Source organism: Glycine soja, chromosome 6 (genome assembly GCF_004193775.1).
Source record: "Glycine soja cultivar W05 chromosome 6, ASM419377v2, whole genome shotgun sequence".
Classification (NCBI taxonomy): domain Eukaryota; kingdom Viridiplantae; phylum Streptophyta; class Magnoliopsida; order Fabales; family Fabaceae; genus Glycine; species Glycine soja.
In genome coordinates this window covers 18,070,844-18,097,573 of record NC_041007.1, presented here as the reverse complement: position 1 = coordinate 18,097,573, position 26,730 = coordinate 18,070,844, and the positions used below count along the sequence as shown (strand labels likewise).

Sequence of the window (26,730 nt, the reverse complement as noted above, 5' to 3'; positions counted from 1 at the left end):
AATTCTGCATTAAGTAGTTGATTCCCTTCATACTGTGGAACTTTTTCTTCTCTATTTTGAAGCTTTGTTGTGATCTACATGCATTGAATTTTTTTTATATGAATATGTTTGGTGCAGGAGGACCACTGGCCCTATAAGGCGCGCTAGGGGTGGTTGGACAACGCAGGAGGTTAGTCTTTACTAATTGGAGACAACTATTTTTTTTTTACTTACCAATTTTTTACTTATTCAAAAAGCAAAAAAATTAAAAATAATTAATAATTCTACATCGGTTTATGCCACATCCGATGTAGAATGTCTACCATTCTACATCAGTTATTAGAACGACCGATGTTGAATGTTTCATCGTGGGTAAGAATCTACGACGGTTCAGTAAACACCCGATGTAGAATGATGACCATTCTACATCGGTTGTCAGGACAACCGATGTAGAAATATAGAATTCTAAGACGGGGTTGGTCATAAAATGGGCAGATTTCTACATCGGTTGTCCTAATAACCGATGTAGAATGTCAGAATTCAACATTGGTCACTCAACCGTCGTTGTGTTTCAACGACTCCGGGTTACAACGACACGTAATAACCGATGTAGAAAGGCGCCGATAACCGATGTAGAAAGGCTATTTTCTAGTAGTGTTGGTTATTAGTATGCTAATGTTAATCCGTGTATTTTTTTGTTGAAAGGATGTTAATCATAGTTATTAATACTATTAATTAATTAATTAGAATATAATAGAATTTCAAAATGCTGCTGATATATTTTATATTTTCAAAACTCAACTAGAAAATAAAATTATTACTTTAGTTCCTTAACTCAGATATTAGTATCCTTGTAGTCCACTTCTTCCCATTCTATACAAAGAAAAGGAAATTGAAAAAGGACATATGAATGAATTAAGTATACACTAAAATGAGAGAAATTTCAAGATTGTGTAAGTATGAACTATATAATTGAGAATGAATTAAAGAAATTGATTAACATTACCTATATGAACAAGATATATATATATATATATATATATATATATATATATTAATAACCCATTACTTAGAGGTGACAGATGGGGCTAATATCAGGTTGGACCAAAAAAAATCCAAATTTTATTTGATCTTTTAATTTGATGTTAAGTCGAACCCTATGCAGGTTGTTAGTTTTTTAGGCCAACCTACCATCTGTTTTTCTTTGTTTGGTTGAATGACTACTAAAAAAAATAGTTCTTTACGATGCACTTTATAAGACGATTCCCAAAAACTTTCTTAGAATGTCAGACAATATCAATTTTGTAAATAATAGAAGATATACAGTGACGGTTTTATAAAAATCATCTTAGAAGGTGAGTATTCAAAGACGGTTTTGTTAAAACTGTCTTAAAAATTAAGTATTCAATGACGATTTTCTTAAAATTGTCTTTGAAATTAGTCTTCTCAACCTAACACTTAGTCTACCCTAGTCTTCTCCTTATACACCCTTTATTTGTGCCCTAACACAAAATATGTCCTTCCATCTTCTCCTTCCACAAGCGATAGTGATGAGGACGAAGATGAGCTCTCCCAGAGTGGCAATAAGATGTCAACTACGGCGGCAAAGCCAGAGTCGCTGTCATCAACATCAATTCTAAAATCGAGATGCTTAACATCTCTAGCAGCAACGAGGACAATATTCAAGATTCGATAGTCGCTTCTAGGACCAATGCCACCGTAGCCAGAAGACCAGTGCACGTTATCTCTATATTTATCTATCTTCGTTGTCTCTCTCTCTAACAATTTCTCCATTCAATAGTAATCTTTTCATCTCAATCATTGTCATCAGTACTCTTAATTCCTAAACCTCAGGATGGTTCTTCTTCTTCTTCATGTTCCCATTTTTCGCTTTTTCTGTCTCTTTCTTTCAATCTCAAAATCCTGATGGCGCGTACAAAGCAAGCAACCCGTAAGTCGACCGACGAAAAGGCTCCTCGGAAGCAGCTTGCAACTAAGGTCGCTCACAAGTCTGCTCCATTGACTGACGGAGTGAAGAAGCCACACAAGTTCAGGTCAGGAATCGTGGCCCTGAGGGAGATCAGTAAGTACTAAAAAGAGCACAGAGCTTCTAATCCGAAAGCTTATGTTTCAGCGTGCGCTTCGTGAAATTGCTCAGGACTTCATAATGGAAATTTGGAAAATCTTTCCTTCTTCATGGCATGTTTCATATCATCTTTGTACCCTGTTTTGCAAAAAGATGAGGTATAGTGTTTATTTGTTTATACACCTTCTTAATATATATAACATTGGATCTTTCATGTCGCAACAAGGGTATTTCATCTGTGCCCATCCATTTGAGCATCTACTCCCCTCATGGTGAGATATAAATATTAGCAATAAAATATTATTTTATTTATCATCAAGTGATGGAAGCTTGCTTGTGGAACTTCTATGAAGGTTGGATCTTTGAGCTTCAATGAGGTCCTTCAATGGTGATTTTTCACCATGGAGATGCAGCGGAAGGCAAAGGAGAAGAGGAGAGGGGAGGCACCATCCACTAGGGAATAAGCCAAGGAAGAAGGAGCTTCACCACCAAGAATTTCCTTGGATAAGAAGCTTGAAGAGGATGCTTTAATGGAGGAAAAGAAAGAGAGAAGGGGGGAGCACGAAATTGAAGGAATAAAGGAGGGAAAGAAGTGGAACTTTGAAGTGTATCTCATAAGACTTTCATTCATCAAAGTTACAACAAGGGTTACACATGCTTCTATTTATAGACTAGTTAGCTTCCTTGAGAAGCTTTCTTGAGAAAACTTCCTTGAGAAGCTTCTTTGAGAAAACTTCCTTGTGAAGCTAGAGCTTAGCTACACACACCCCTCTCATAACTAAGCTCACCTCCTTGAGAAACTTCCTTAAGAAGATTCCTAAAGAAGCTAGAGCTTAGCTACACATACCTCTCTAATAGCTAAGCTCACCTCCTTGAGATGAGAAGCTAGAGCTTAGCTATACACACCCTATAATAGCTAAGCTCACCCCCATGACAAAAAACATGAAAATACAAAAAAAAAGTCCTTACTACAAAGACTACTCAAAATGCCCCGAAATACAAGGCTAAAACCCTATACTAATAGAATGGCCAAAATACAAAGCCCAAAAGAAGGAAAAATCTATTCTAATATTTACAAAGAAGAGAGGACCCAACCTTGGTCCATGGGCTCAGAAATCTACCCTGGGATTCATGAGAACCCCAAGGCCTTCTTTAGCAGCTCTAGCCCAATCCTCTTGGAGTCTTCTATCCAATACTCTTGCGGGGTAGGATTGCATCATCAAGGTTGTGAGAATGAAGAACATCCATAATTCAATTACTTTTAAGTTTAAACTAATCAGTTGATTATTTAGATGTATGAGCTCTAGTGGTGGAAGCTAAACTTCTTGAGCATGTAATTGAAAGTAACACTGAAACTTATCCCCTGTTACAACCTAATTTCCTAATTTTGGCAATTTCTCTTGCCAATCAAGACCTTGCTACCTCAGATGCAAAGCACAATATGTAGTAGACTGATTTGTGTCATGTTGGGGTTTTTATGACCATCATGTTTTATTTTTGTATATATAGGAAAAGGATGGAAGTAAAGATTTGGTCATGCCTGGAGCTGGGGTATGGTTTCATTTAACTATTTTCTAATACATATAACCAGTTTTATAGATTAAGTACATGTATGTATTTACCGTTATGGTCTTTGAGGTGTTGTCATGATGATATTGTTTTACTTAAATATTTTCAAATTTTGAGTCAAGGAGGTCATTGCCTCTTATTTTTCCTTCTAAATTGAAACCTAGAAGAAATTCCAATAGGATGCTTGAAGGAAAACAATTTTATGGCGATGTTCCAACAAATCTTGGGAGACTAGTAAACTTGCAGACCTTGAAAGACATCCCATTTACATTTCTTCTTTTCATTTTCAAATATGATCATTTGATAATTTGGTTGTCTCTTGTAACTTGTAAGATATCATGATGTTTTCTGACAATTTTTTCTGCAATTTTAACACTGAAGGGTTATGTCATCCAATCAATTGACTAGGAACTTACCACCTTCACTTGCAGGACCACAAAACTAAACTTGACCGACTTTTGAGCTTTGATTTTGTTTCTTCTCCTTAAAACCAAACTACTTAACTTCTAACACTTCTAACATTGTCACACTGCAATAGAATAAGTAATAATAATTTTATTGGAACCAATGATATAGAAAGTCCTAGCCAGGACTTTCTTTTTTTGTGGGAACATGGCAGGCTTGATTACTTTGTACGTAAATTGCCACTAGTGATAATATTTTCTCATATTTTTTTCTCTTAAATGTGAAAATTTTATTCTTTAGACTTTTAGTCTGAAGTTTAACATCATTCATTTTTCTATTTAAGGGTTTTAAGGAATTGTAACTTATTTGGTGTTATACCTTCATATATCTGGATGATTATGGCATTGGAGAATTTGTAAGTAAGCATGTGAAGATTTCTGCGCTTATAACATGTTTATTCTGCATGTCTGTTTAAGAAGAATAGCTACTTTAACTTATCTACTCTAACAAATGATGGTGGAGAAAATCTTTTTGCTGTCCAATTCTTAAACAATGTTTACATGCCTAATTTTATGAAATCGTTTTGCACACTGAGATCATGTAAATAAGGCTTTCTCTAGATTTTGTCATGTTGACAATTTTAGCATTGTTTAAAAGAAGAGGGTAGATAAAATAAAATCTAATCAATTTAAAAAGACATGTCAATAGCCCCATTAGGTGTTTGATTGTTTCTATTCTCATCATGCATATTTTTCAGTCCAAGTTCCAAGGTAATAGGACTTACCTAGTTCATGATGAAGGTGAACATGTATGGAAGTGAGCAGTGGGGAGTACTTACAATGACGCTCCAATACCCATGCTAGCATTGTGCACTAGGAGATGGTGTTTGGGGAGTAGGTCTTTACCTAAAATGGTCTTTCTCCTTATGTTGGTAGTGACACGGCTGATTATTGTCTAGGTTCATAGACAAATCCTTGTCTAGTGATTCTGGTTTCTGGAGAGTAACATCCCTCATAACTGCTGGAGGAATGTTTGATAGGGAATCTCTCTCCTATAATCGTTTGAGGATCCTGAAGTCCTGTCTTAGTTGTGGCTAAGGTGATTGGCCTATTGTGTGATGGGATTTTTTGCTCTAGGACTCTAATCCAAGGTTCAAGTTAGGGACATATTTAATAAATTATAATTACATTAGAAGTAAAAAATAAAAACAAATGAAATGATTTTCTGCTAACTGAATTCTAAGCAATGCATATTTAAATCAAGTTTGAATATATTGAAGGTCAATAACTAAAAGGCAAATACATTGCAAATATCAGTATGAGAATGAGCTAAGTATTTTTGGTAACAACTTAATAATCTGAAGTTGAATAACTGTACCATACGATATCTTTATCAATATATGTATACACATGATTGTCCTGTACATATAATATAATTATACACATTATACTGCTTTAAAATTAGGACAGATATATGATATCTTGTTATTATTATATAAATTAAGCTAGCTTGTGAGGTTTATGTAGGGTCTAAAAGAGACCGAGATCAAGTAAGATTTTATTAAATTTTAAGGAGCACGAATAATAATTCCCCTTAAAAAATATATGCCATGCAATATGCATTTATCAGATAAAATTAAAGTTTCAAGAATGATATTAATTAACCATTTTTTTAGAATAATATATACTATTTATAGTAATTATTTTTTCACTTACCAATTATTATGTTACACGGTTATCAAGGTAATATTGAACAAGTGTTATGCCATTTAAATGAAAAGTGTTGGCACTTGACAACCAACGAGAAATATTAAGCAAGAAGGTACAAAAGTTTTAATAGAGTATGTTGACTAATTTTTAAAAAATGAGAAAATAAAATTTATGTCTAATTGGTAACTGAATATCCTATAGTTAATAGGAAAATTGGCTACTTCACACAACAAGCAATATGCTAAATAATGTTGTCCAAAGCCATATTACACTACTAGAAATGAGTCTTTTTACGACAGTCATTCTATGACGGTTCTTTTAGAATCGTCTTAGAAAATGAACCGGTGATATTTTTGTAATTATTTACTGAAAACAGCCTTGTATGACACACATTCTAAAACGGTTATTGAAAACCACCTTAGAATGTGTGTTGGTCATTAAAATTACGACGGGTTTTGATAAAACATCTTCGTTATCTCATTGGTCTTATCCACAAAAGGTTGTGTCCCTTGGCATTCAAAAGCATTGAAAGAAAGAAACCTAACAACGCCATAGCATTCTCTAACCCACCCTCCCTCGACCTCCACACAACCCCAACACTAACAAGCACCGTCTTCCATACCCATGTCGGAAACAGACACCTATGCGCCACCGCCTCTGTTCCTGCTCCAGCGCCCGCCGCTTCTGCTGTCGGAAGCACCGATGCCATTGTGGACTTACTCAACACCGGCATGGATGTGACCGCAATCGCAACAGCGGAATCTATCATGCCGCTCACAATTAGGGTTGGGAACCTCCACACGATGAAGCTTCTGGAAGCCTTCGATTGCAAAATCGATGGATTGTTTCTGCACGAGGCCACGACGATGGTCCGAATCGACGCGATGGAGTTTCTGTTGGCGCGCTATGATGACGAGCTAGAGGTGGATGTGGTAGACTCCGAGGGGAGGAAAACGATCCACGTGGCGGCGAGGGAGGGGCACACGAGGGTTATCCAGTTCTGCATCGCAATGGAGGAAACCCTAATCGCATGGATTCGAAGGGGTGGACCCCACTCCACTACACGGCATGGAAGGGGCACGTGAAGGCCGCTGAGTGTTTGTTGGAATGCTCCAACATGAAGTGCGCGAGGGATAGGGAGGGGAGAATGGCATTTTCTGTTGTAGCAGAGAGTGAGCACGAACAATCTCACGCGCGCACGTGCTTGGTCGATTTGCTGGGTTGGGGCGACACGCTGTTGCGTGCGGTGAGAGTTGACAATGTTCATGACATGAAGAAATGTTTGGGGGAAGGGGTTAGTGTGAACGGGAGGGACCAGAACAGGTGGACCTCATTGCATTGGGCAACGTTCAAGGGTCGAATAAAGAGCGTGAAGGTGTTGCTTGAACACAGTGCCGAGGTTGAAACCGTTGATGATGCTGGCTACACTCTGTTGCATTGTGATGCTGAGGTAGACCATTTGCAAGTTGCCCTCTACTTGATCGCTCATGGTGCCTCTCAACCCAATCTTATTTTTTCTCTCTAGTTAAAAAACTCTTTTTTACTTTCCACTTGATTGGTCTTTGTGAATTTTATTATTGGATATAAGATTCCTAGAAAGATTGGAGTTTCCATTCCAATGAAGGCTACCTTATTTATGACATACATAATGGTTGATGGATGGGCTGGAATTGCTGGTGAGATTCTCAGATTAAAGCCATTGGTTATATACCATCTCAGAAACATGTTCTTATCAAGTAAGTTCAATTTCTTAATTTGCTTCAGTATTTTCTTATCTATATATAGTTATAGAAAAGTGTGTTAGTATCAATACATGTGGTGTACACAAGGTAGAGTATCAACTTCCAAATCTTATTGTTGGGGCTATTACAAAAGAAAGCTTGTATAGTGCTTTTGAAAATGGCATTACACTAGAGCAGGTAAGTATTAGAATTTTGTATAGTGCTTTGTTATCTATATATAGACATTGTTGTATATCGTTAAAACTTTGATATAAATATTCTTATATATTTAATTTGAATTTTTTATATACATTTTTAATGTTAAAAACCTATAAATAATGATTTATTTTTAGTGCTTAGTATCGTAAGTTTGTAACTTTATGATAGAGGGATTTAGATATTTTTTTGTTGTGCAATGGTGGTACTGACGTTTCAACCTATAGATTACTCTTAATATAGGGATTTCACTGTACTGTATCATTGAATGAGGGCCCTCCACCACCTTATAACATGCTAAGAAATGTGCTAGACATGAATGCTCATGTTGGTGGTTTTAATTCTGCAATGTTGCAAGCTGGAAATTCCATATGGGTAATGAATGTGGTCCCTCTGAGTGGACTCAATAATTAATTTGTCTTTACTCTAGCCAAAAATTGAGGGTGCATATAGATTTAAAGTTTTCCTCTTGATGAAGTGAATCAAAGGAATTTCTGATATTATTTTTGCTCTGTCGAAATTTTAATAGGAAATACGATTGGGGTTACATTGGTCAGATTATATGCTTGATGAAAAGACTAAATCACTTTTGCAAGTAGAAATGGATTTGTTTAAGTTAAATACTTAACCTCATTGTGTGTGTATAGTATATGTTATAAAATATTTATCTTTTATCTATAATCTTTAATATAACGGCTAATTGTTGTTATGCAATAGCAGTATTGGGGTTGTTGAATTTGTGTCATTATACCGGATTTATAACTATGATTGAAATTATTTATATGAACTTTGGTGGAAATATATTTTTGTTTCAAGGAACTTTTTATTTATTTATTTTTTGAATAAATATCTTTATATTAGTTGGTAATTTTCTAGATACCTTAGCTTAATTTAATTTTGTTCTATTTTTCTACTAAAAAGAAGGTGGCTTAGCTTAGTGTACAGAAATGGGATATATTATAGTAAAAGGTGTACTTGATCTTAGTGTCCATTGATTGATTAATTTGTTTTTTGTAACAATTTTGGTGCAAGATGGTTACCTGGATGAAGGGGTTAAAGAAATTGGTGCATTTGTGGCTTCAAGGGGGTCGCTTTAGCTTCTGGGATCTTTTGGATTTGGACAAAATTCCAGGGAAAGGATGGGATTGTGGCAAATTTCTATAGCCTACATTCATGGATGAGTTTGGCTTTTGTATCCCTCTTCGGATCCCAGGTATTTGCTTCTTCATGATCCTTGATAATTTCTTAGTAAAATATTACCTCTTGTGTTTTTATAGAAACTAAAGCATACAATTCACACCACCAAAGCTGGTATGAAGTTCCTGCAAATGAAATTTCATGAGGAGTTCTCCAATCTAGGTAATATTTTGCTTATGATTAATTTATTTAAGTTCTTTGCTATATTGTTTCATTCCATTCTACTTAGCATTCCACTACTAAAAAAATAAGTTTTAACATCGTTCTATTAACATCGGTTATCTGAAAACCAATGTCGTTAAGTACTTACAACATCAGTTTTCAAATAACCAATGTTAACAGATCGATTTAGTGTGATTTTAACATTAGTTATTTGAAAATCGATATCGTCTAAGCACTTACAATATCGATTTTAAAATAATTAATGTTAATATAATTTTTTTTAATTATTTATATATTTTAAAAAAATCATATATTGAATTATTAATTATATTTTAATTAAAAAAATATAATAGTTAATAAACAATAACAAATTCAAAAGGTAAGCATTTAAAATTAAACTAAATTATTAAAATAATTTCTGTAATTTTAATTTTTTTTATTTCATGATTATCATTTAAATATAATGCACATTTATATTAATTATTGCATATTATTTCATTTGAAAATAAAAAAAATTGTTTTTAATAGTAGAGTTTAATTTTTATAGAATTTTTATAGAATATTGGTAAAAACAATTATATCGTCAAACAATTAAAATTTATTATTAATATATTTTATTTAATTATTATAAAAATAAAAAAATTTATCATACAAAAACATTTATACATACAATGTATATATTATTTATTATCAAAATGTCCAATAAATATTTCAAAAGTATATTTTATGAGATATTTGTCATCATTCAATAAATAAATATTAAATCATCATTATATTTTAAAATCTCTACAAACTTATACCTATAACTACTTTTACTTATGGATATAATTAACTGTAGATTAAATATATATAATTTATTATTTTAAAAAATTATATTTTTTATTCATATAAATTTGTTTTGATTTTAATTTTAATATGCATAAATAATTATTAAGATTATTTACTAAATTTTTTATTTTATAGAAAAATATCAAATTTGTAACTTAGTTATAATATTTTATTTATTTAAATAATTTATTTCAATGAAAAAATAAATAAATTTTCCATAAAAACATTTTCAAAAACATATGTTAACTAACCCCTCTAGGTGTAGCCTCCTTTTATATCTTATATTTTATTTATTATATGAAAATGAAAAAAAAGGATAAGTTATACTTTGGTAAATCCCTAATGAGGCTAAATCATTCTAACCATGCGATGATGTTGTTCAGACTTTGGATTAATTAGGGAAATAAATAATTTTTTTAAAATGATCATAAACGGTATTTTTTTAAAATTACAACAATAGATAAGTTATACTTTGGTATACAATTTCATAATAAAGAAATCATATATCTAAATACGATTTTTCTTTTTATTTTCTTAAAACATTTTTCTTCTTCTGAAAACTGGAATAGTATGTTAAATTATGATTTTAGTTTTTTTTTTCTTTTTTCTAATGAAATATATATTAAAATATGATTTTGAAATAACTATAAAAACATTATTTGCTGATATATAGTTAATATTAAGAGGATAGTTAATTTTGGGCCCGACGAGTTTTGACTGAAGACATGATAATAGGTGCGTGCAGTAACATTTCCATTTCATTTGGAGACATATAATAGGTGCGTGCATTAACATTTCCATTTCATTTGGAGAGACAGAGTAGTTAGTAGTGAGTAGTAAGAGGGAGGAAGCAGAAGTGAAGCGATGAATGCCCTAGATCGTTACGAGCGTTTCGTCGTCCCTGAAGGCACCAAAAAGTAACTATCTATTCTCTCAATCTTCAATTCTTCTCTTCTCTTTGTTCCATTTTTTTCACTTTCTCATTCTCTTTTTTCCTTTCAATTTCGAAAAAAAAAACAGGGTTTCTTATGAGAGGGACACGAAGATCATCAATGCGGCGTCCTTCACCATTGAGAGAGAGGAGCACACCATCGACAACATCCTACGCATGTACTCCCGTTCTCCTTCCTCCTTGCTCTCACTTCCCAGTGTCACCGCAAAACCTTAACTTTTCTTTGTTTTTGATGTTCTTCAGGCAGCTTCACAGAGACCCCAATGTCTTGTTTGTCGGATACAAGCTTCCTCATCCTCTTCAATACAAAATTATTGTCAGGGTTAGCGTCTTTTCCTTATTACTACTATTGCTGCCTTCTTTCAATTTCATGGAATAGTTCAGGTTTTTGTTCTAAGCTATTTCGAGCATATAGTTAGTTAGGGTTAAAGAATAAGACCCAAATCCTACTTTTATTTGGAATAAATGTGGATTGCATCTTTGTCTTAGGATTAGATAGATCTCTCATGCAAATAAATTGAATTGGTGTTGGTTTTGGTTTTAAACTTAGGAAGCACAGATATGACATTGGGTATGAACACGGAGACACCACAAATTTTAAAAGTCATACATATGAAACTTGAAGAATCATAAGAATTTTGAATTTCTGATTTATACTAGAAAGTAAAAAAAAACCTTTTACCTGTTCTTATTACAGTCCAATTGGTATGCAATTCATATTTCAATGCATACAAGTAAAACCTGAAGAATCATAAGAATTCTAAAATACTTAATGCAGATGTTTAATATTTGGTCCATTATGGATGCTGCATTTTTCAGCTATGAGCATTTACCGCCTTAACCAGTCCATGTTGAAAGAAGGAAAGAGAATTAAAGAAAGTCAAATAATGTGAAAAACTGGATCCCAAGTCTCAGGTTTAGAAAATTTAGAAGTCTATGGACATGAAATTAGAAAAAAAGAATGATATATAAAATTAAAAAATGAAACTAATTAATAAATGTTTGTCACATGAGCTCAAATGGATGAGGAAAACAAGAGAAGAGAGAAAAATGAAGAAGTCACAAACACACACACACACACAAATTTATATTTATTATACAATTATAGTAATTATAATCATAATTTAAAAAAGAATCATATCTATGGCACAACTGTTGTTTTGGCTTAAATGCATGAGGTGTGACTTAAGCTGATAAAGAGAAAAGCTTACTCTAGTCCTAAGTAACAGTGGGAGCCTTAAACATTATATTTTCGAGCTTAAATAGTACTAGCACCATATTTAAGTGGCAGACTAGTTAGAAAAATTTCATGTGCCTTGGTAGCAATTTTTGTTATTAGATAATAAATCTTTTTTTTATTTTGTGTTTTGGTAAAAAAAACTACAGACATATGCATTTTCATGTTCCACAGAGTCGTGTGTTGTTCTAACTAAACTCATTTTGTTTGATCATATATAACAACTTTTAAATTTTTTAATGAGCCATTTAGGAATGTGAAAATGAGCATTTTTAGCCTAGAATTTTCATATATATGTGGTTCTGTAGCAACCTGATTAAAGGGTTCTTTTGCCTCCTAATTATGTTGTTTGATTATGAGATGGTGGATGCTTTGAATTCAAATTTAGGTTCTTCTCTGAACTTTCCCCTGCTTCTTATAAATAGAAACCAAAGACTACCACATGTGCATTTTCATACAAGAAAAATAAACTAAATCTCATTGTCATGTGCATTTATATATCTTCAATCAAATATTGATATACAATTACAAATTGTCTCCATTCTCTTCAGATCATATGGTTTCATTGATAATAAAAAAAATAACTTAGTACGGTTCTTGATATCTTGGAGATTATGCATATAATTTGAGCACATGATGGAGAAGTGATACCACGAATTTGATTGCAAAGATGTCAGGTTTATTCTTTTTAGCTTATATTTTTATTTAATTGATATAATAGTGAAGCAACTTGTGTTTCCAGGTTTGTTTACATTTTCAACGAGGTACATGGTTTTCCTTTAGAATTTTTTTAAAAAAAGTTATACTTTTAGTTTTGGGGATTTTCAGAATAGTACGTAGAGTGGTGGTAGCAGTAAGTAGTAACCTTCATGATGGCAGGAATGATAAAGCGTGAATGTTTAATTTCCAAAGAAAGGAAAGTGGATAGTTTTAATAATTAAAATAAAATAAGAAAAATGTTTTCTTTTAGGTTTAAAATTATAAAGAATGAACATACTATGTAAAAATTTTCAAATCTGAGTAATATTTTGACATTTTCAGACAACTAATTTATGTTGATTAATGTTACTTCCAATTGAGTAACAGTGGATTAGGTAAATGGTTTCTACATGTTTAGGGGTGTGGTTAGCTTACTTCTATAAAATAAATTGTTTCCAATTTTTTCATGGCTGATGTTGCATATGGATGACATTTTATACTTATACTCTTTCTATTATTATTGATAAATTTCCTTTATTTTCACTTTAACCTAAGACATAATTGTTCTACAGCTGTTTTTTATGATGAGTAGGGGCACCATAATCCTTCCTTTCCCCGTGCTTGAATCTTTTCTTTCCTTAAATTGATTTTGGGCGCTTATTTGTCTTGATTGTATTTTCTGTACTTCCAGTAAAGCCTGTTTGTAAACTCAACCAAGTCTTGCTTTTCAGAATCAAATTGTTAATGGACTCTTGAAATGCTAATGTTATATAGAAAGGATAATTTTTATAGAAATGTAAAAGTGTGAAATGATAATATAACTTTCCAAGCTTTTCAGATGAATTTCTTGGAAACTATAGCTGTAACTCAAGACATTACATGATGAAGTTCAATATATATTGACAGGAACAAGTAGAACAGGTTCAGATGGTTTATGTTAATATTGTTCCCCGCTAACCAACCTCCACTTGTAGTGATATTCTTGGTCGCACAGTTCATAAATTTCACCAATATGGAACATAGAAAATAGCCAAGGGCCATAGAGCACCAAAGGAAGCATGTTGATGTTGATGGTTTCTTGGTAAGAGTGATAACTTGCAACCATACGGGCAAGACAGGTTCCATGATAAGATCTTTGACTGCACATGGTTCTAGAATTGTTGTTTTATGTTCAGATCATTTAGGAGGTAAGCTTGAACTTATCCTTTTGTGTAATTTGATTCGTATTAACCACTTTCTAATCTAGGGGTTATTGCCTGTCTTTGGAATTTTATGTTCTCTGGGACCATTGTTATCAAAATATGAATTGTTTCATTTTGCTAAAACCAAAATATTCATGGATGTTCTTCAGGTTGTCTAGAGAGAAAACATGAAATAAATTTTTGCTGAACATTTGCCTGCTTGTATTATACACAATGGTCTTCCTTGTAGTACGTCAATGATTGCTAGCTTTTTTCATAGTTTGGGTACCACAATGGAGGATTGTGTAGTTTGTACCATAGTTGGAGGTGTTTATGCTTTATAGGGAAGCAATATGTTAATATTGGTTGCACACAAGATTTTTAGAAAAGCTTATTTTGCTTTTGACATGCTTAAATCTATCATTTTATTAATTTTTGTTCCCCATGCAAACTAAATTCTAACCATATTTTGTTATTGCCTACCTGCATCAGACAATGCGAGTCCAAATTTCAACTTGAGACCAACATGTGCTTATTTCATCACTGAGGTAGCAAAATGAGCATCCGGAAGGTATATCGTTTGTTTATGTTTCCCGGTAGAGTAGTTATTAGTTTGCATTAGATGTCATCGTTCCATATCATAATTCAATTTCAAAGAAGCAATTGCAGAGTACAAATGCAGTGTGCTGTAATCATTTGCCATAGTAATGTAAATTATTATGCATGTTTCTCGTGAAAGGTTGTCTTGAAAGTATTGAATGAGCAATTATTTTTTCTATTCTTCAATATTTATTTCTTATTCTTCATTTTCAATGTGATTTATACACTGAAAATGAATGTTCCTTGTCTTTCTGTTTGTACAGTCATGGTAATGATATTATAGAGAGACACTTGTACTGAAATCCCTCCTCTTTAATTTTCTTTAATTTAGATGTAGTTTTGTTTCATTGTAGGGCTCACATAGTACAGGCTTCCATAGCTGATGGTGTTTTGTCAGGTAATACTGACCCCAAGAAAAATATTGAGTTGCTACAAGATGCTATTGCTTCTATTACTCTCTTAGGAAGCATAATCACGTCCATCCCTTTATCGAGGTACCAATTAATTATGGCAACAAATCTATAAACATGAAGATGAATAATTTTTGTGGACAGTTTAAAATTGTGTAATTTGAAGGAATTTGCAATACTTAAGAGACTAGTATTTATAGAATTACTTTGTTATCTTAAAATTTCTAATACTTAGGAACTATTCATATAATTTCCAATACTTTTGGCACTATTTACGAAAAAGTAATAGTTTAGGGACCAAATTGATGGTTATTCAAATTATTATTGTATAATGGTTTTTCCATTAGTTTAATTACTTTATCGCAATATTATTATTAGTCATTGGCATGTGTTTCTAGGATATAATGTGACATCTTTGTACGTCTAGTTTTTTTTTTGTTAAGAAAAATCTCTACTAATTTTGAAATCCTACATTTTTTTAATTACTGTTTTCTAGGAGCTATTCCCATTTTCTTTCATATTCTTGATATGTTATCCAAGTCCAATATCTTTCTCGCATCCTTTTTTCTTGAACTCTTCTGAAAATGATTGCAGTGATAGTAGGTCATCGTTTATTATCTTACTATGATGATTCACTTTAATTAAATTTCATGTGCATTGATTGATTAAATGTTCCTGAACTAAGTCATTTATTATCTTACATGTGCATTTATTTCTACATCCTACACCTTCACACTTCACACATCTAGTAACAGTAAGTGATAGTAAATTAAGAATTAATAGTGTACATATAAAACTCCTTATATTTGATTTATTTAGTTGGATATAACATTTTATATTAGAATAACATTAATATATTTTTTGTAAGATGGTTATGGTTGGTTCATTGTAAAAATAAATAAAATATTTGAAAATTTTGCAAAAAAATAACATTGGTTCGGTAAGAACCGATGTCGTAAGCACATTCAATATTGGTTTTTTCAAAAACCGATGTTATATATAATTTTCAACATCGGTTTTTTACAGAACCGATGTAGAAAGTATTTCAGAATATACAATTCAATATCAGTTTTTTCAAAAACTGATGTTGTATATAACTTTCAACATTGGGTTTTACAGAACCGATGTAGAAAGTATTTCAGAATATACAATTCAACATCGGTTTATCGGAAAAATCAATATTGTAAGTGCACCACAACATCGATTTTCTTAAAAACCGATGTCATATAGTGTATTTTAACCGATTTTTATAACCGATGTTAACGTTCATACTTTTAACATTGGTTCGAAACCGATGTTGAATGTCCAAAATAACCGATGTTAAAAGTGTTTTTTCTAGTAGTGTCCATTTTGTAATACCATTGGTGGATGGGGTGCTGCATCTTATTTGATTTCCTATTCTTATTTATAGGCAAGCATGTTCATAGCTTAGCTCATGCAACTTCTGGATATCACAAAGTTCTTGAAGAAAATAGCAAACTATACAATCAAGTTCATGATCTTAAGGGTAAATTTCTGATTGGTTGGTTGCTATAAGCTTAGTATGAGTTATATCTTTCACACCTTTCTAAAGATTTTGTTCCTTTTATTGTGCCTCCCTGAAATGGTTAGGCCTCGTGGAGATATGATATAGGTATAGGTTGGATAAAATTTAATTCGACTCGACACATTTTTATACTTAATAAAAAAATTCATTTACTTCAAATTTGTGGATCTTAATGTTTGGGATGAAGAATAATGTAATATTAACACACACTAGCTTGATAATATGATCCATGATTTAACTAGAATGTCTACAAAGAAAAACTCAGGATTGAAAATTAATCATGCAGGTTCTCTGGACTAAAATGTATTTTATATATATATATATATATATATATATATATATATATATATATATATATATATATAGTATACTATTCAATTACTGCCGGAATCAAGTCAAGCCGCCAAGACAAGTGTTCATAATCTTCAGAATTTAGAATGCGCTTATAATAGTGAATCATCAGAAAAAATTGATTAGTATCAATTCATATGTGAACAAAAGGTTATAAATCTAAACTTTTCATGTTCTTGGTAATTCAAATTCTAGGTCACAAATAATTAAGACGTTGTTGAAGTCAAAAGCATTATTATTGTATTTCTGAATAAATTTCCCAAACATGATTTTATCGGTACTCACTTTTGGTAATTCTTACAAACTTTGACTTCCTCAATTTCCAAATTTTGTTATACAATGATAAAACAAAAATACAAGTAGGTTGATATACATATATTAATAATATTTTTTTTATGAGTCTAAGATAAGAATTTGAACTACTTTATCCTTGGACCGAGCCTGAGGCTGATTGTAAAAGTGCTGCTTGTGTAGGAAAAAAGGTGTTCAAAAAACACACATTGCAAAATAAAAGGATCTATTTTGTATTTAAATTATTTCATAAACAGATGACATATTAAAAAATGTACCAGTTGATGAGCTCTTGAAACATAAAAATTCTTCAATGGTGTAAAGACTCTACGTGTATCCACACCAAGACTAACCTCTATTCGTTAACAACTTTGACAAGTAGAAAAATAAGAATAGAGAAGTGATATTGAGATTGTTTTAACGTGCAGCCTAAGGCTCTATTTATAGCACCCTAAGGATACCAAATTTCTGATCAAATCAAAATCATTATTGATAGTATCCCTTTTTAAGCTATATTGTTTCTTGTTACCTTTTATGGCTAACCATTTAGCAATTAAAATTAAAATAATAATTGACCAAGTCAAACTTGTATCTAGCCGCCTTTTCAACCTAAATTCTAAATACAAAATTATACATGTTTGTTTCTTTTCTTTCACCAAATCTTTCATATTATTTATATTTTTAGTGCTAGCAAAAATATAATAATATTCCACCTTTTTGAAATCAATTAATCATTTGATCATATTAAATTCTCTAATTTAATTAATCATCAAATATTAAAATAATTTCTTTAACAGAGATTAGAACACTCGTTTGTGTGTGACTCCGTAGGTTCAATACTAAGTCGATAATATATTAATCAAATTAATATACTAATCAAGGTAGACGTCTAACAAAACTCCTTAACGTCCGGATAGCATGAAGTAACATTTTACTTTCAAGAACCATTAGAAGAGTAGTGTAATAATTTCTTCCATCTTTACAGCTCTGGGTTAACTCTAGAGTATGATATTATTGTCAAACCCTTTTGAGTTAACTCATAATGACTTAAGAAACTCATTTCTTCTTTCATTTAATTTTCCTGGCCAGGATATAATTTTATTCATAGAGCTCAAACTTATTATCAAGAGTTGATGGATTCCTTCTTGATTAATCATTAATTCTATAGGTATTTAATCATATCCAATATCCATTCAACAAGTGCTCTAAAGCATTAGGTGTCCGGAATGAAAATACAATGAATATCCTGTTAATTACTTTGACAATCTCATGTGAAAGAAAGCTATTATACCTCTTCTTGAGAATTTTCTATTGACAATTTATGGTAAATTTTAACCATTAAAAAATTTCAATTGAGTCAGTTCAATGATCACATCAACATGTGACTCATCTATATATGCAAATTAATAAATGAGATCTATTAATATTTATCCAATAAATACTATTACATATATATTAATCTATCTGGATTATTGATATCCTATTTACAATAATCCTATGATCATGAACGGTTTAAATTAAAATTAGAACAAACTTGTTTCTCATTATCATAATCTCTATTATAATAACAAGTCTTTAATTTTAATTAAAGACATTATCAAATGAATCATTTAATCAAATAGTGAAATATGACAATGAAAATAAAATAATATTTTATTATTAAAATTAGAATTGATTACATGATGACTTGGATCGTGAGCATACAAATTTATTCCCAATAGCTTGTCCGTGATAGGGAAATGTGTTTATTGATTAATTAGTTCTAATTCATATACGATGTGCCTCTTTTGTTACATTATATTATACCACAATTTAAAGGAGCTCTACTTAAATCCTAAATACTGAAGCTGTTAGTTCCTTTTATTGGTTGGTAAAATTTCTTTCTTGTCATAAATACTGGGAGTTCCTTTTATTGGTTGAACATAAATAGAATGTCATAAATACTGGATTCTACCAATCTTTTCAGCCTTCTGCTTTTGAATTGAGTTATGCCCTTTTATTAACTTGTTTAATTTTCCGGTAATGTACATGGCATCTATATTTGAATTCGCAACAATGTGTACAAATATCCACATTTACTACTATTATGTTTTACATCAGATTATAGCTACTTATATAAGTGTTAAGACATGCCTTTTCCCGACTCATCATAAAATTAAACTTTATCAAGATGATTTATTTGTGTTTAACATAAAATTATTCCCTTCTTATTTGGATAAAATTGTATATATTATTATTTTGACTGTTTCTGCCTTTATGTCCATATACATACAGGTATAATGAATTTGATCAACCTGTTTGTCGGGTTTGTGATGCTGTTCTAAAGTTTGAGTCTTAATGGGATGCACACCAAGTTTCTCGTAAGCATCGTGAGGTGATTATGTTTACAATCTTGTTCTGGTTATGTATATGTGCATAGTAGTCAATAGCATGCTATATTGGAGTAGTGGAGCAGAGCAACCCTAAGTTTCTATTGGATTCATATACCAGAGCAGTTCTCTTGGGATTTTTTGGGTATAATTGTGATGCTTTAGAAACTTGATAAGATTTGAAACTTTTCTTCCTGGATCATTCACACAAAAAGTTACCTCTGATTTTACCTCTGTTATGGGATTTTTTTTTTTCTTGAAAAGTTACTTCTGTTTTGATCTTCATTCCATTATTTCTACAAACTTCCCAGTATATGTTCCACCAATATTTATCTAAAGTGTTATGTTCTTTTTCTACATAATCTTTCATTTTTTTAACTCCATTACTATTTTGATATTGATCCTAGATTGTGGGTAAATTGTCTTATTATTTATCATAAATTCCTTTCATTTTGTCTTTTGTTGTTTTCGAATATTAATTATTTAATTTGTATTATAATTATTTCAAACAGCAGTCAACCTGTTCCTGATATCTTTTTGTAGTGTTCTTTGAGTTGGCTGCTATGTGTGCTGGTATCCGGGGATTAGTAACTATGTATATGTGTTTAAATATTTAAACATCTCTCAATGGTATTTTTTTTTAGTCAATTTTTTTTAGCTCATATTTAGATATTTAGATGCTGTTATTTTTATAATTCTTGGAGTCTTGTTAAGGTTTGTTTCCCTTTGTATTTCACAACCTCCCTTACCCCAACCATACTCCAGAAGGAGCTTACCTTAATAGCTATGATTATTTTGGGCCGGCAATAAGTAATCTGAAAGTGAATGCAGCTAGATTAAGTCATCATAACAATACAAAGCCTGTTGCTGATTCCAGTTTTTCCAAGGCTAAACCAAAACATTCTTTGGACTCACAATTCAAATCGCCAGAAGCTTCACAACTAGTTTCTAAACCTCAATCATCATCGGTGCTTCCACCAGGATTTTTTTATGATTCAGGAAAAACAAGATTTGGTAAGAATTTGGTTTATAAAATGAAGTTATTTATACTCTTGTACATTTAGATATATCGAGAGGCAATTGCATACCACAGGCATTGATAGTAATATTTGTTCGCATATACGCATTTTGTATGTCAATATATAATGTGCAACTTCTCCATTTAATACATATACAATTATTATGCATATAGTTTTGGTAAAATTGCATTTTTGGTCCCCTAGTTTGTCTCCAATTTCAGATTTGGTCCCCCAGTAAATTAATTCACAAATTTTATCCTCCTATTTTTTAAAATCATGCAATGTTGGGCCCCCAGGCCACAATTGGACGTTGACCATTAGCAAGTGACATTGATTGCCACGTGTCACGTTCTTATTGGATGATGACTGTCACATGTCATGTTTTGATTGGATGTCAACTCCATGAAAGATGAAATGCATTGTTGTTTTCATTGACCAATCAGAACATGACACGTGAGAGTCATCATCCAATAAGAACGTGACACATGACAATCAAAGTCACTTGCAAATGGTCAACGCCCAATTGTGACCTTGGGAACCAACATTACATGATTTTAAAAAATAGGAGGACAAAATTTGTGAATTAATTTTCTGGGAGACCAAATCCAAAATTGGAGACAAACTGGGGGACCAAATTTGCAATTTTGCCTATAGTTTTTAGAGTAAGATATCTTTCTTGTTTTTGTGCATTCCCACATCTTTTGTAACTTGTTTGAATGATATAAAATTTTTTAACTGGTGTCTCTTTTTTGGAGCCTCATTCACAACCTTCATTTGTCTTATTCAGACACACATGTTTGGTCCCTTGTATCTAGGGTGTTTTCATGCAAATCCTTTTTCAATTTTGAACTCGATACATAAAACTTACTTTCTATCTTGGAAATATCTTATGTATGTTCTAAGCTCTCTCTAAGATCTAAACATTTATTTGGAGTGAGATGCTTAATGGAATTAAACCTAATGCCATGTTACATGTTTGTAGGACAAAGAAGGTTGATGCTTATTTTAAAGTGGTCCATTTTTTGGTTTTACATTGTTTTACTTCTGTTTCTATACGGAATTCATTGTTTTACTTCCTTATCCTTCACTTTCCTTGTTATTTTCTTCTTTTAATCTTTAATTTCTTCATTTATAAAAAATTGTTAAGTCTAAGATATGACAAAAGACTTGCTGGTATTCTACTGCATTGGAACTTTTGAGGTTAACCGATGATTACTTTTGGTATGTTGGAGCATTGGAAGGTAGTGTTTGCGCCTTGCTAGTATTTTCTTTTCTTTCCCTTTCATTATTTTTTATTTAATATTTAATCGTGTGGCCTGTATGGTTTATTTAATGTTGGACCATTTTTTGTTTCTTCATCTACACCTCCAATTTCAAACCTTTCCCTCGTATCCTGCATCACCTCAATCCTTCACAGCTTGAATCCCCAAAGCCCAGATTACTCACCCCCCAAACAATTCTCATCTCACCACACCCCAAACTTAGTTATCAACGTTATCAAGAACCAAAACATTCCGCACCATGCCCTTCACTTCTTCAACTAGGCCTCCAACCAGAACCATTACTCCCACACACCCTTATGCTGCGCTGCCATCACCGACCTCCTGCTCTCCCACTCCCTCTCCGCCACTTCAACTGACTCTCTGACAACCTAGTCAGCATGTTCATCAACGCTCTCAGCCACTGCGGCAACGTCAGGGGCGCCATTCATTGTTCCACAAAGCCAATACCTTCACAAAGGACACTGTGTGTATTCCTGCAATGCCATATTGGGAGTCCTCGTGAGGGCCAACTGTGTCAACATTGCCAAGGCCATCTACGATCAGGTTCTCACAAAAGCAATATTGAAACCTGATGTTTACACTTATACTACCATGATTTGTGGGTTATGCAAAGTGGGCATGGTCGAGAATGCATGCAAGGTGTTCGAGGAAATTCCCTGTGAACCCAACATGGTTACTTACAACACGTTGGTCCACGAGTTTTGTAAGAAAGGTGATATGGAGGGTGCCACAAGGGTTTTTGATAGACTGGTTGAGAGTAAGAGTTGCAAGCCGGGTGTGGTGAGTTTTACCACTTTGATTGAACGATATTCTAAGAGAGGTGATTTCCGAGATGCGTTTGAGTGCTTGAAGGAGATGATGGAAGGTGTTCCCCGAATGTTGTGACCTACAATGCTTTGATTGAAGATCTTCGTTTGAGCGGTGAAGCGGACGAGGCCAGGAAGATGATGAGTAGGATGCGGTTGAATGGTTTGAAAGAAGACGTTGCCAACAACACTAGCTTGTCGAAGGGGTTTTGCATTATGGGGAATGTGGAAGCAATGTTTTCCAAGTTTATTTTGATGATGCCAAAGACCCAAGTCAAGAATCAAGAGTTAAACAAGTTTCAAGAATCAAAGAGTCGTTTAATCAAAGCAAGTTTCAAGAATCAAAGAGTCGTTCAATCAAGATTCAAGATTAAAGTGAAGATTCAAGAGAAGACTCAATTAAGATAAGTATTAAAAGAGTTTTTCAAAATATTGAATAGCATAATTTTGTTCAAGAGAATTTTTCAAAGAAAAATCTTTTAACAAGAGTTTTACTCTCTGGTAATCAATTACCAGAAGGCAGTAATCGATTACCAGTAGCCAACATTCTTTTCAAACTGATTTACAAAGCTGTAATCGATTACCATAATCATGTAATCGATTACCAATGTTTTAAAATGTTAGATTTCAAATTTCAAGAGTCACAACTTGTGATAAAACTTTTTCAAATCATTTCAAACTTGTGTAATCGATTACATAATACTTGTAATCGATTACTAGTATTTCTAAACGTTTTGATTTTCAAATTTAAACATGAAAAGTCACATCTGTTGATGTGTAATCGATTACACTATGATGGTAATTGATTACCAATGACTTATTTTGAAAAATAAATTATCAAAAGTCACAATTCTTAAAGTGACTTGGTTCTGAAGATTTTTTTTTTTCAAAAGTCACAACCTTTAAGTGACTAGTTTTCAAAAGAGTCACAATTTTTAAAGTGACTAGTTTTCAAAAGAGTCACAACTTTTAAAAAGTGACTAGTTTTGAAGAAATTTCCAAGAGTCACAACTTTTAACTTGTTTTTTCAAGAGCCATCAAATGATTATAAATATGTGACAATGGCACGAATTTCAAAGAGAGATTCCTTTCATTTTAAGGGACAACTTTCAGATTTCTTTCATTCATTCAAAAGCATTCTTCTAAGAGTTTTTGTTCAAAACTTTCTTTATTCAAGAAAAGTTCATTGGCCAAAAACTTATGTTATTCTTCTTCTTCATTCCTTCTTCCTCTTGCCAAAAGATTCAAAGGACTAACCGCTTGAGAATTCTTTTGATTCTTCCTCTTCCCTTTAAACAAAAGATTTCAAAGGAATAACCGCCTGAGATATCTTTTGTTTCCCCTTACAAAGATTCAAGGGACTAACCGCCTAAGAATTCTTTATCTTAACACATTGGAGGGTACATACTTTGTGGTACAAGTAGAGGGTACATCTACTTGGGTTGTAATACTGAGAACAAGAGAGGATACATCTCTTGTGGATCGGTTCAAGTGGAGGGTACATCCACTTGGTTGTTCAAAGAGAACAAGGGAGGGTACATCCCTTGTGGATCTTTGCTTGTAAAGGATTTTACAAGGTTATTGGAAATCTCAAGAACCGGTGGTTGCTTGGGGACTGGACGTAGGCACGGGTTATTGCCGAACCGGTATAAATATTGTGTTTGTCTTCTTCTTCCCTACACTCTTTATCTTTCCGCTGTGTACTTTATATTTCCGCTTTACTTTTGTCTAAGTTATTGTTTTTGTTCTTTACTTTCTCATAACTTAGTAGTAAAGCCTAATTGAATCTAGTAACATTAAGAATGATAAATTTTTAATTAGTCAAGACATATTAATAATTAATTCAACCCCCCATTCTTAATTATTATGAGGCCACTTGTTCGAATAGGGAAGTCTGATGAGACTGTTGAGCATTTGAGGGAAATGGTTAGTCGCGGGATGAGGCCAGATGTGAAAGCGTATCGGGTTGTCGTTGTCAATGAGTATTGCAAGATTAGAAAACCAAGTGAAGCAGTGTTGCTTCTGAGGGAAATGGTGGTGAGGGGTTTTAAGCCAAGTATGTCAAGCTTTAATGCAGTGTTTAGAGTTCTTGTGGATGAGGGGAAGCTTGATAAAAGAGTTCTTCTTTTGAAGCAGATGCCTAAGATGGGATGCTCGCCCAACTTCTTATTTTATTGCACAGTGATATGTGGTCTTTGTAAAGTGAATGGTAGGATGCAACAAGTTGAAGAGCTCATTCCGGATATGCTTCAGAATAGGCATAACCTAGATGCCACTATGTATAATTGCTTACTTGCGGGATATTGTGAAGATGGGGATGAAGAAATGACACCAAAGACAGTTATGACATAATGGACAAGAACTTAATTTGTAATCAACCAAGACATTTTCTTCACTTTTGTGAAGGTGCTGTGTGCAAAGGGAAAATTGAAAGATGCAAAAATAGTATCTGAGGAGATGTGCAGGAGATGCCAGTTGAATGGGAAAGTTGAGGCAACGAAGGAACATTAACGTGCATGGAATTCTTGCACAACTATATTGGCCCTAAAAACTATAGAGCAGTGGGGGAGGATTGGAGAGGGGGCTAATCCAACATTTGGAACCTTAATGTTCATCCTTTATAGGTGTTTGGATTGTAACTCATTTGGTTGGTGGTATGGTTAATAACAGGGTTTCAATATAAATTCAAAAAAATTGAATCTTTGACCAATTGATTCAACTAAATAGGGCAATGATTAAAATGAGTGCTAGTAACATTTTTTTTGTTCACACTCTATTTCTAATACTTTTTTTGAGATGTGAGACCGTCAAAATTGGTGATTTTTAATAAATTTTAACAAATATAGAGTATCAGAAAGACAATGTCAAAAAGAATGTCGCTCGTATTTCTCTTAAAATATTTATAACATAACTAGAGAGATGGGTATATGAATTTAGTCCATTGATGGGGAATTGAATCTTACACTCCTACAAGTATATCTTGTACCCCCCCCCCCCCCCCATTTTGTTTGAAATTACCCTATTGCCCTTAATGAATTGGCACCACCTTCTTCAACCCACTCGCGAGGGGTGCCTCCCGCGATGTCTCCCTCCTGCGAAGGCTGCTCCCTTCGTCCTTCATCTCGAAGCCACACATCCTTATTCCCTTCCTCCATTGTCATCGAAGGTAAGCTTCTTCCTTTTTGGTGTGGGTTTGGGTTCCAATGCAATTGGGGTTGGGTTTTGGTGGGGGTGGTTTTTGGTGTGAATGGGGTTGCATTCTGGAGTGCTCATTTTGTAACCAAAAAATGTTTATGGAATAACCTTTATGTAAGCAAAAAAAAGTTTTTGGAATGGTCTTTCCATAAGCAAAAAACCCTTTTAGAATGAGCTTTCCATAGGCAAAAAAGGCTTCTAGAATAGCCTTTTTGTAAGCCAAAAAAACTTCTAGAATGACTCTTCTGGGAGAATTTTAGCTTAAGGAACGATTATTCCAGAACCAGATTTGTAAATCCAGAACATCCTTTCCAGAAGTGTATTTTATATATTTCGGAAAGGGGGTTTCGAAAATCAATATTGGACTTACGAAAAGCTCATTCTGGAAGCAACGACTACAATCCATAGTAGCCTTTCTGAAAGTGTATTTTGCACCTTCTGGAAAGTATGACTTTGACTTATGGAAAAACCATTCCAAAGGCAAAAAACACAATTCGGAATAGCCTTTCCAAAAGTACATTTTGAACCTTCCAAAATGGTTATTTTAGATAATACTATTTTTGCTTACGAAAAAAGTGTTCCATAAGAAATTTCCTTCCAGAATGATCATTTTGTCAGCGAATTTATTCCCTTATAGAAAGCTTGTTTCAGAAATAAATCCACGACGTGAATGTGATTGCGTTAAAACGTACCTACAGAGTGGAGAGTTGGAGTAGGAAAGGGATTACTGGGACGTCAAGTTGGATTTGCTTTGTACCTTTGATGGTTGCGGGAAGAAGCCCGGGATTGTGTGAATTGCAAATTTTTAAGCTCTGACGAGATTAGTGGATGCTTACCAAAATTCTCTTCTGACAGTTATATGTGGCTACTTGTTCACCTGCCCGGGATACTGGATCTGGTTATGTGGCTTGGGGACTAA

At 32.9% G+C, this 26,730-nt stretch overlaps 3 protein-coding genes and 1 pseudogene across 8 annotated transcripts; all 4 read left to right on the top strand.

The window, feature by feature from the left end:
* Window positions 1-1,905: 1,905 nt before the first annotated feature.
* Window positions 1,906-5,136, top strand: LOC114415915 (annotated as a pseudogene).
* Window positions 5,137-6,744: 1,608 nt separating this feature from the next.
* Window positions 6,745-7,330, top strand: LOC114416581 (ankyrin repeat and SOCS box protein 3-like). The gene has a single exon (XM_028381496.1). It carries the CDS (start codon window positions 6,779-6,781, stop codon window positions 7,271-7,273), a length of 495 nt encoding a protein of 164 aa, XP_028237297.1. The 5' UTR covers window positions 6,745-6,778; the 3' UTR covers window positions 7,274-7,330.
* LOC114416582 (DNA-directed RNA polymerases II, IV and V subunit 11-like) lies at window positions 7,150-16,656 on the top strand. 6 transcript variants are annotated; one of them, XM_028381498.1, is made up of 10 exons: window positions 7,150-7,238; window positions 7,337-7,484; window positions 8,718-9,044; window positions 10,546-10,607; window positions 10,691-10,789; window positions 10,893-10,982; window positions 11,068-13,947; window positions 14,434-14,512; window positions 14,895-15,035; window positions 16,363-16,656. In XM_028381498.1, exons 5-7 carry the CDS (start codon window positions 10,737-10,739, stop codon window positions 11,201-11,203), a joined length of 279 nt encoding a protein of 92 aa, XP_028237299.1. In that variant the 5' UTR covers window positions 7,150-7,238; window positions 7,337-7,484; window positions 8,718-9,044; window positions 10,546-10,607; window positions 10,691-10,736; the 3' UTR covers window positions 11,204-13,947; window positions 14,434-14,512; window positions 14,895-15,035; window positions 16,363-16,656. The 6 variants fall into 6 exon arrangements, with proteins under 6 accessions (XP_028237299.1, XP_028237303.1, XP_028237301.1 ...); XM_028381502.1 differs by having other exon boundaries at window positions 10,546-10,789; window positions 11,068-11,146; window positions 13,735-13,947; XM_028381500.1 differs by having other exon boundaries at window positions 10,546-10,789; window positions 11,068-11,146; window positions 13,667-13,947.
* LOC114415914 (putative pentatricopeptide repeat-containing protein At1g31840) lies at window positions 14,498-25,048 on the top strand. Its single transcript, XM_028380780.1, has 5 exons — window positions 14,498-14,512; window positions 14,805-14,809; window positions 14,895-14,938; window positions 22,208-22,688; window positions 24,488-25,048. The coding sequence occupies exons 1-5, from the start codon at window positions 14,498-14,500 to the stop codon at window positions 24,966-24,968; spliced, it is 1,026 nt and encodes a 341-aa protein (XP_028236581.1). The 3' UTR covers window positions 24,969-25,048.
* The last annotated feature ends 1,682 nt before the right edge of the window (window positions 25,049-26,730 follow it).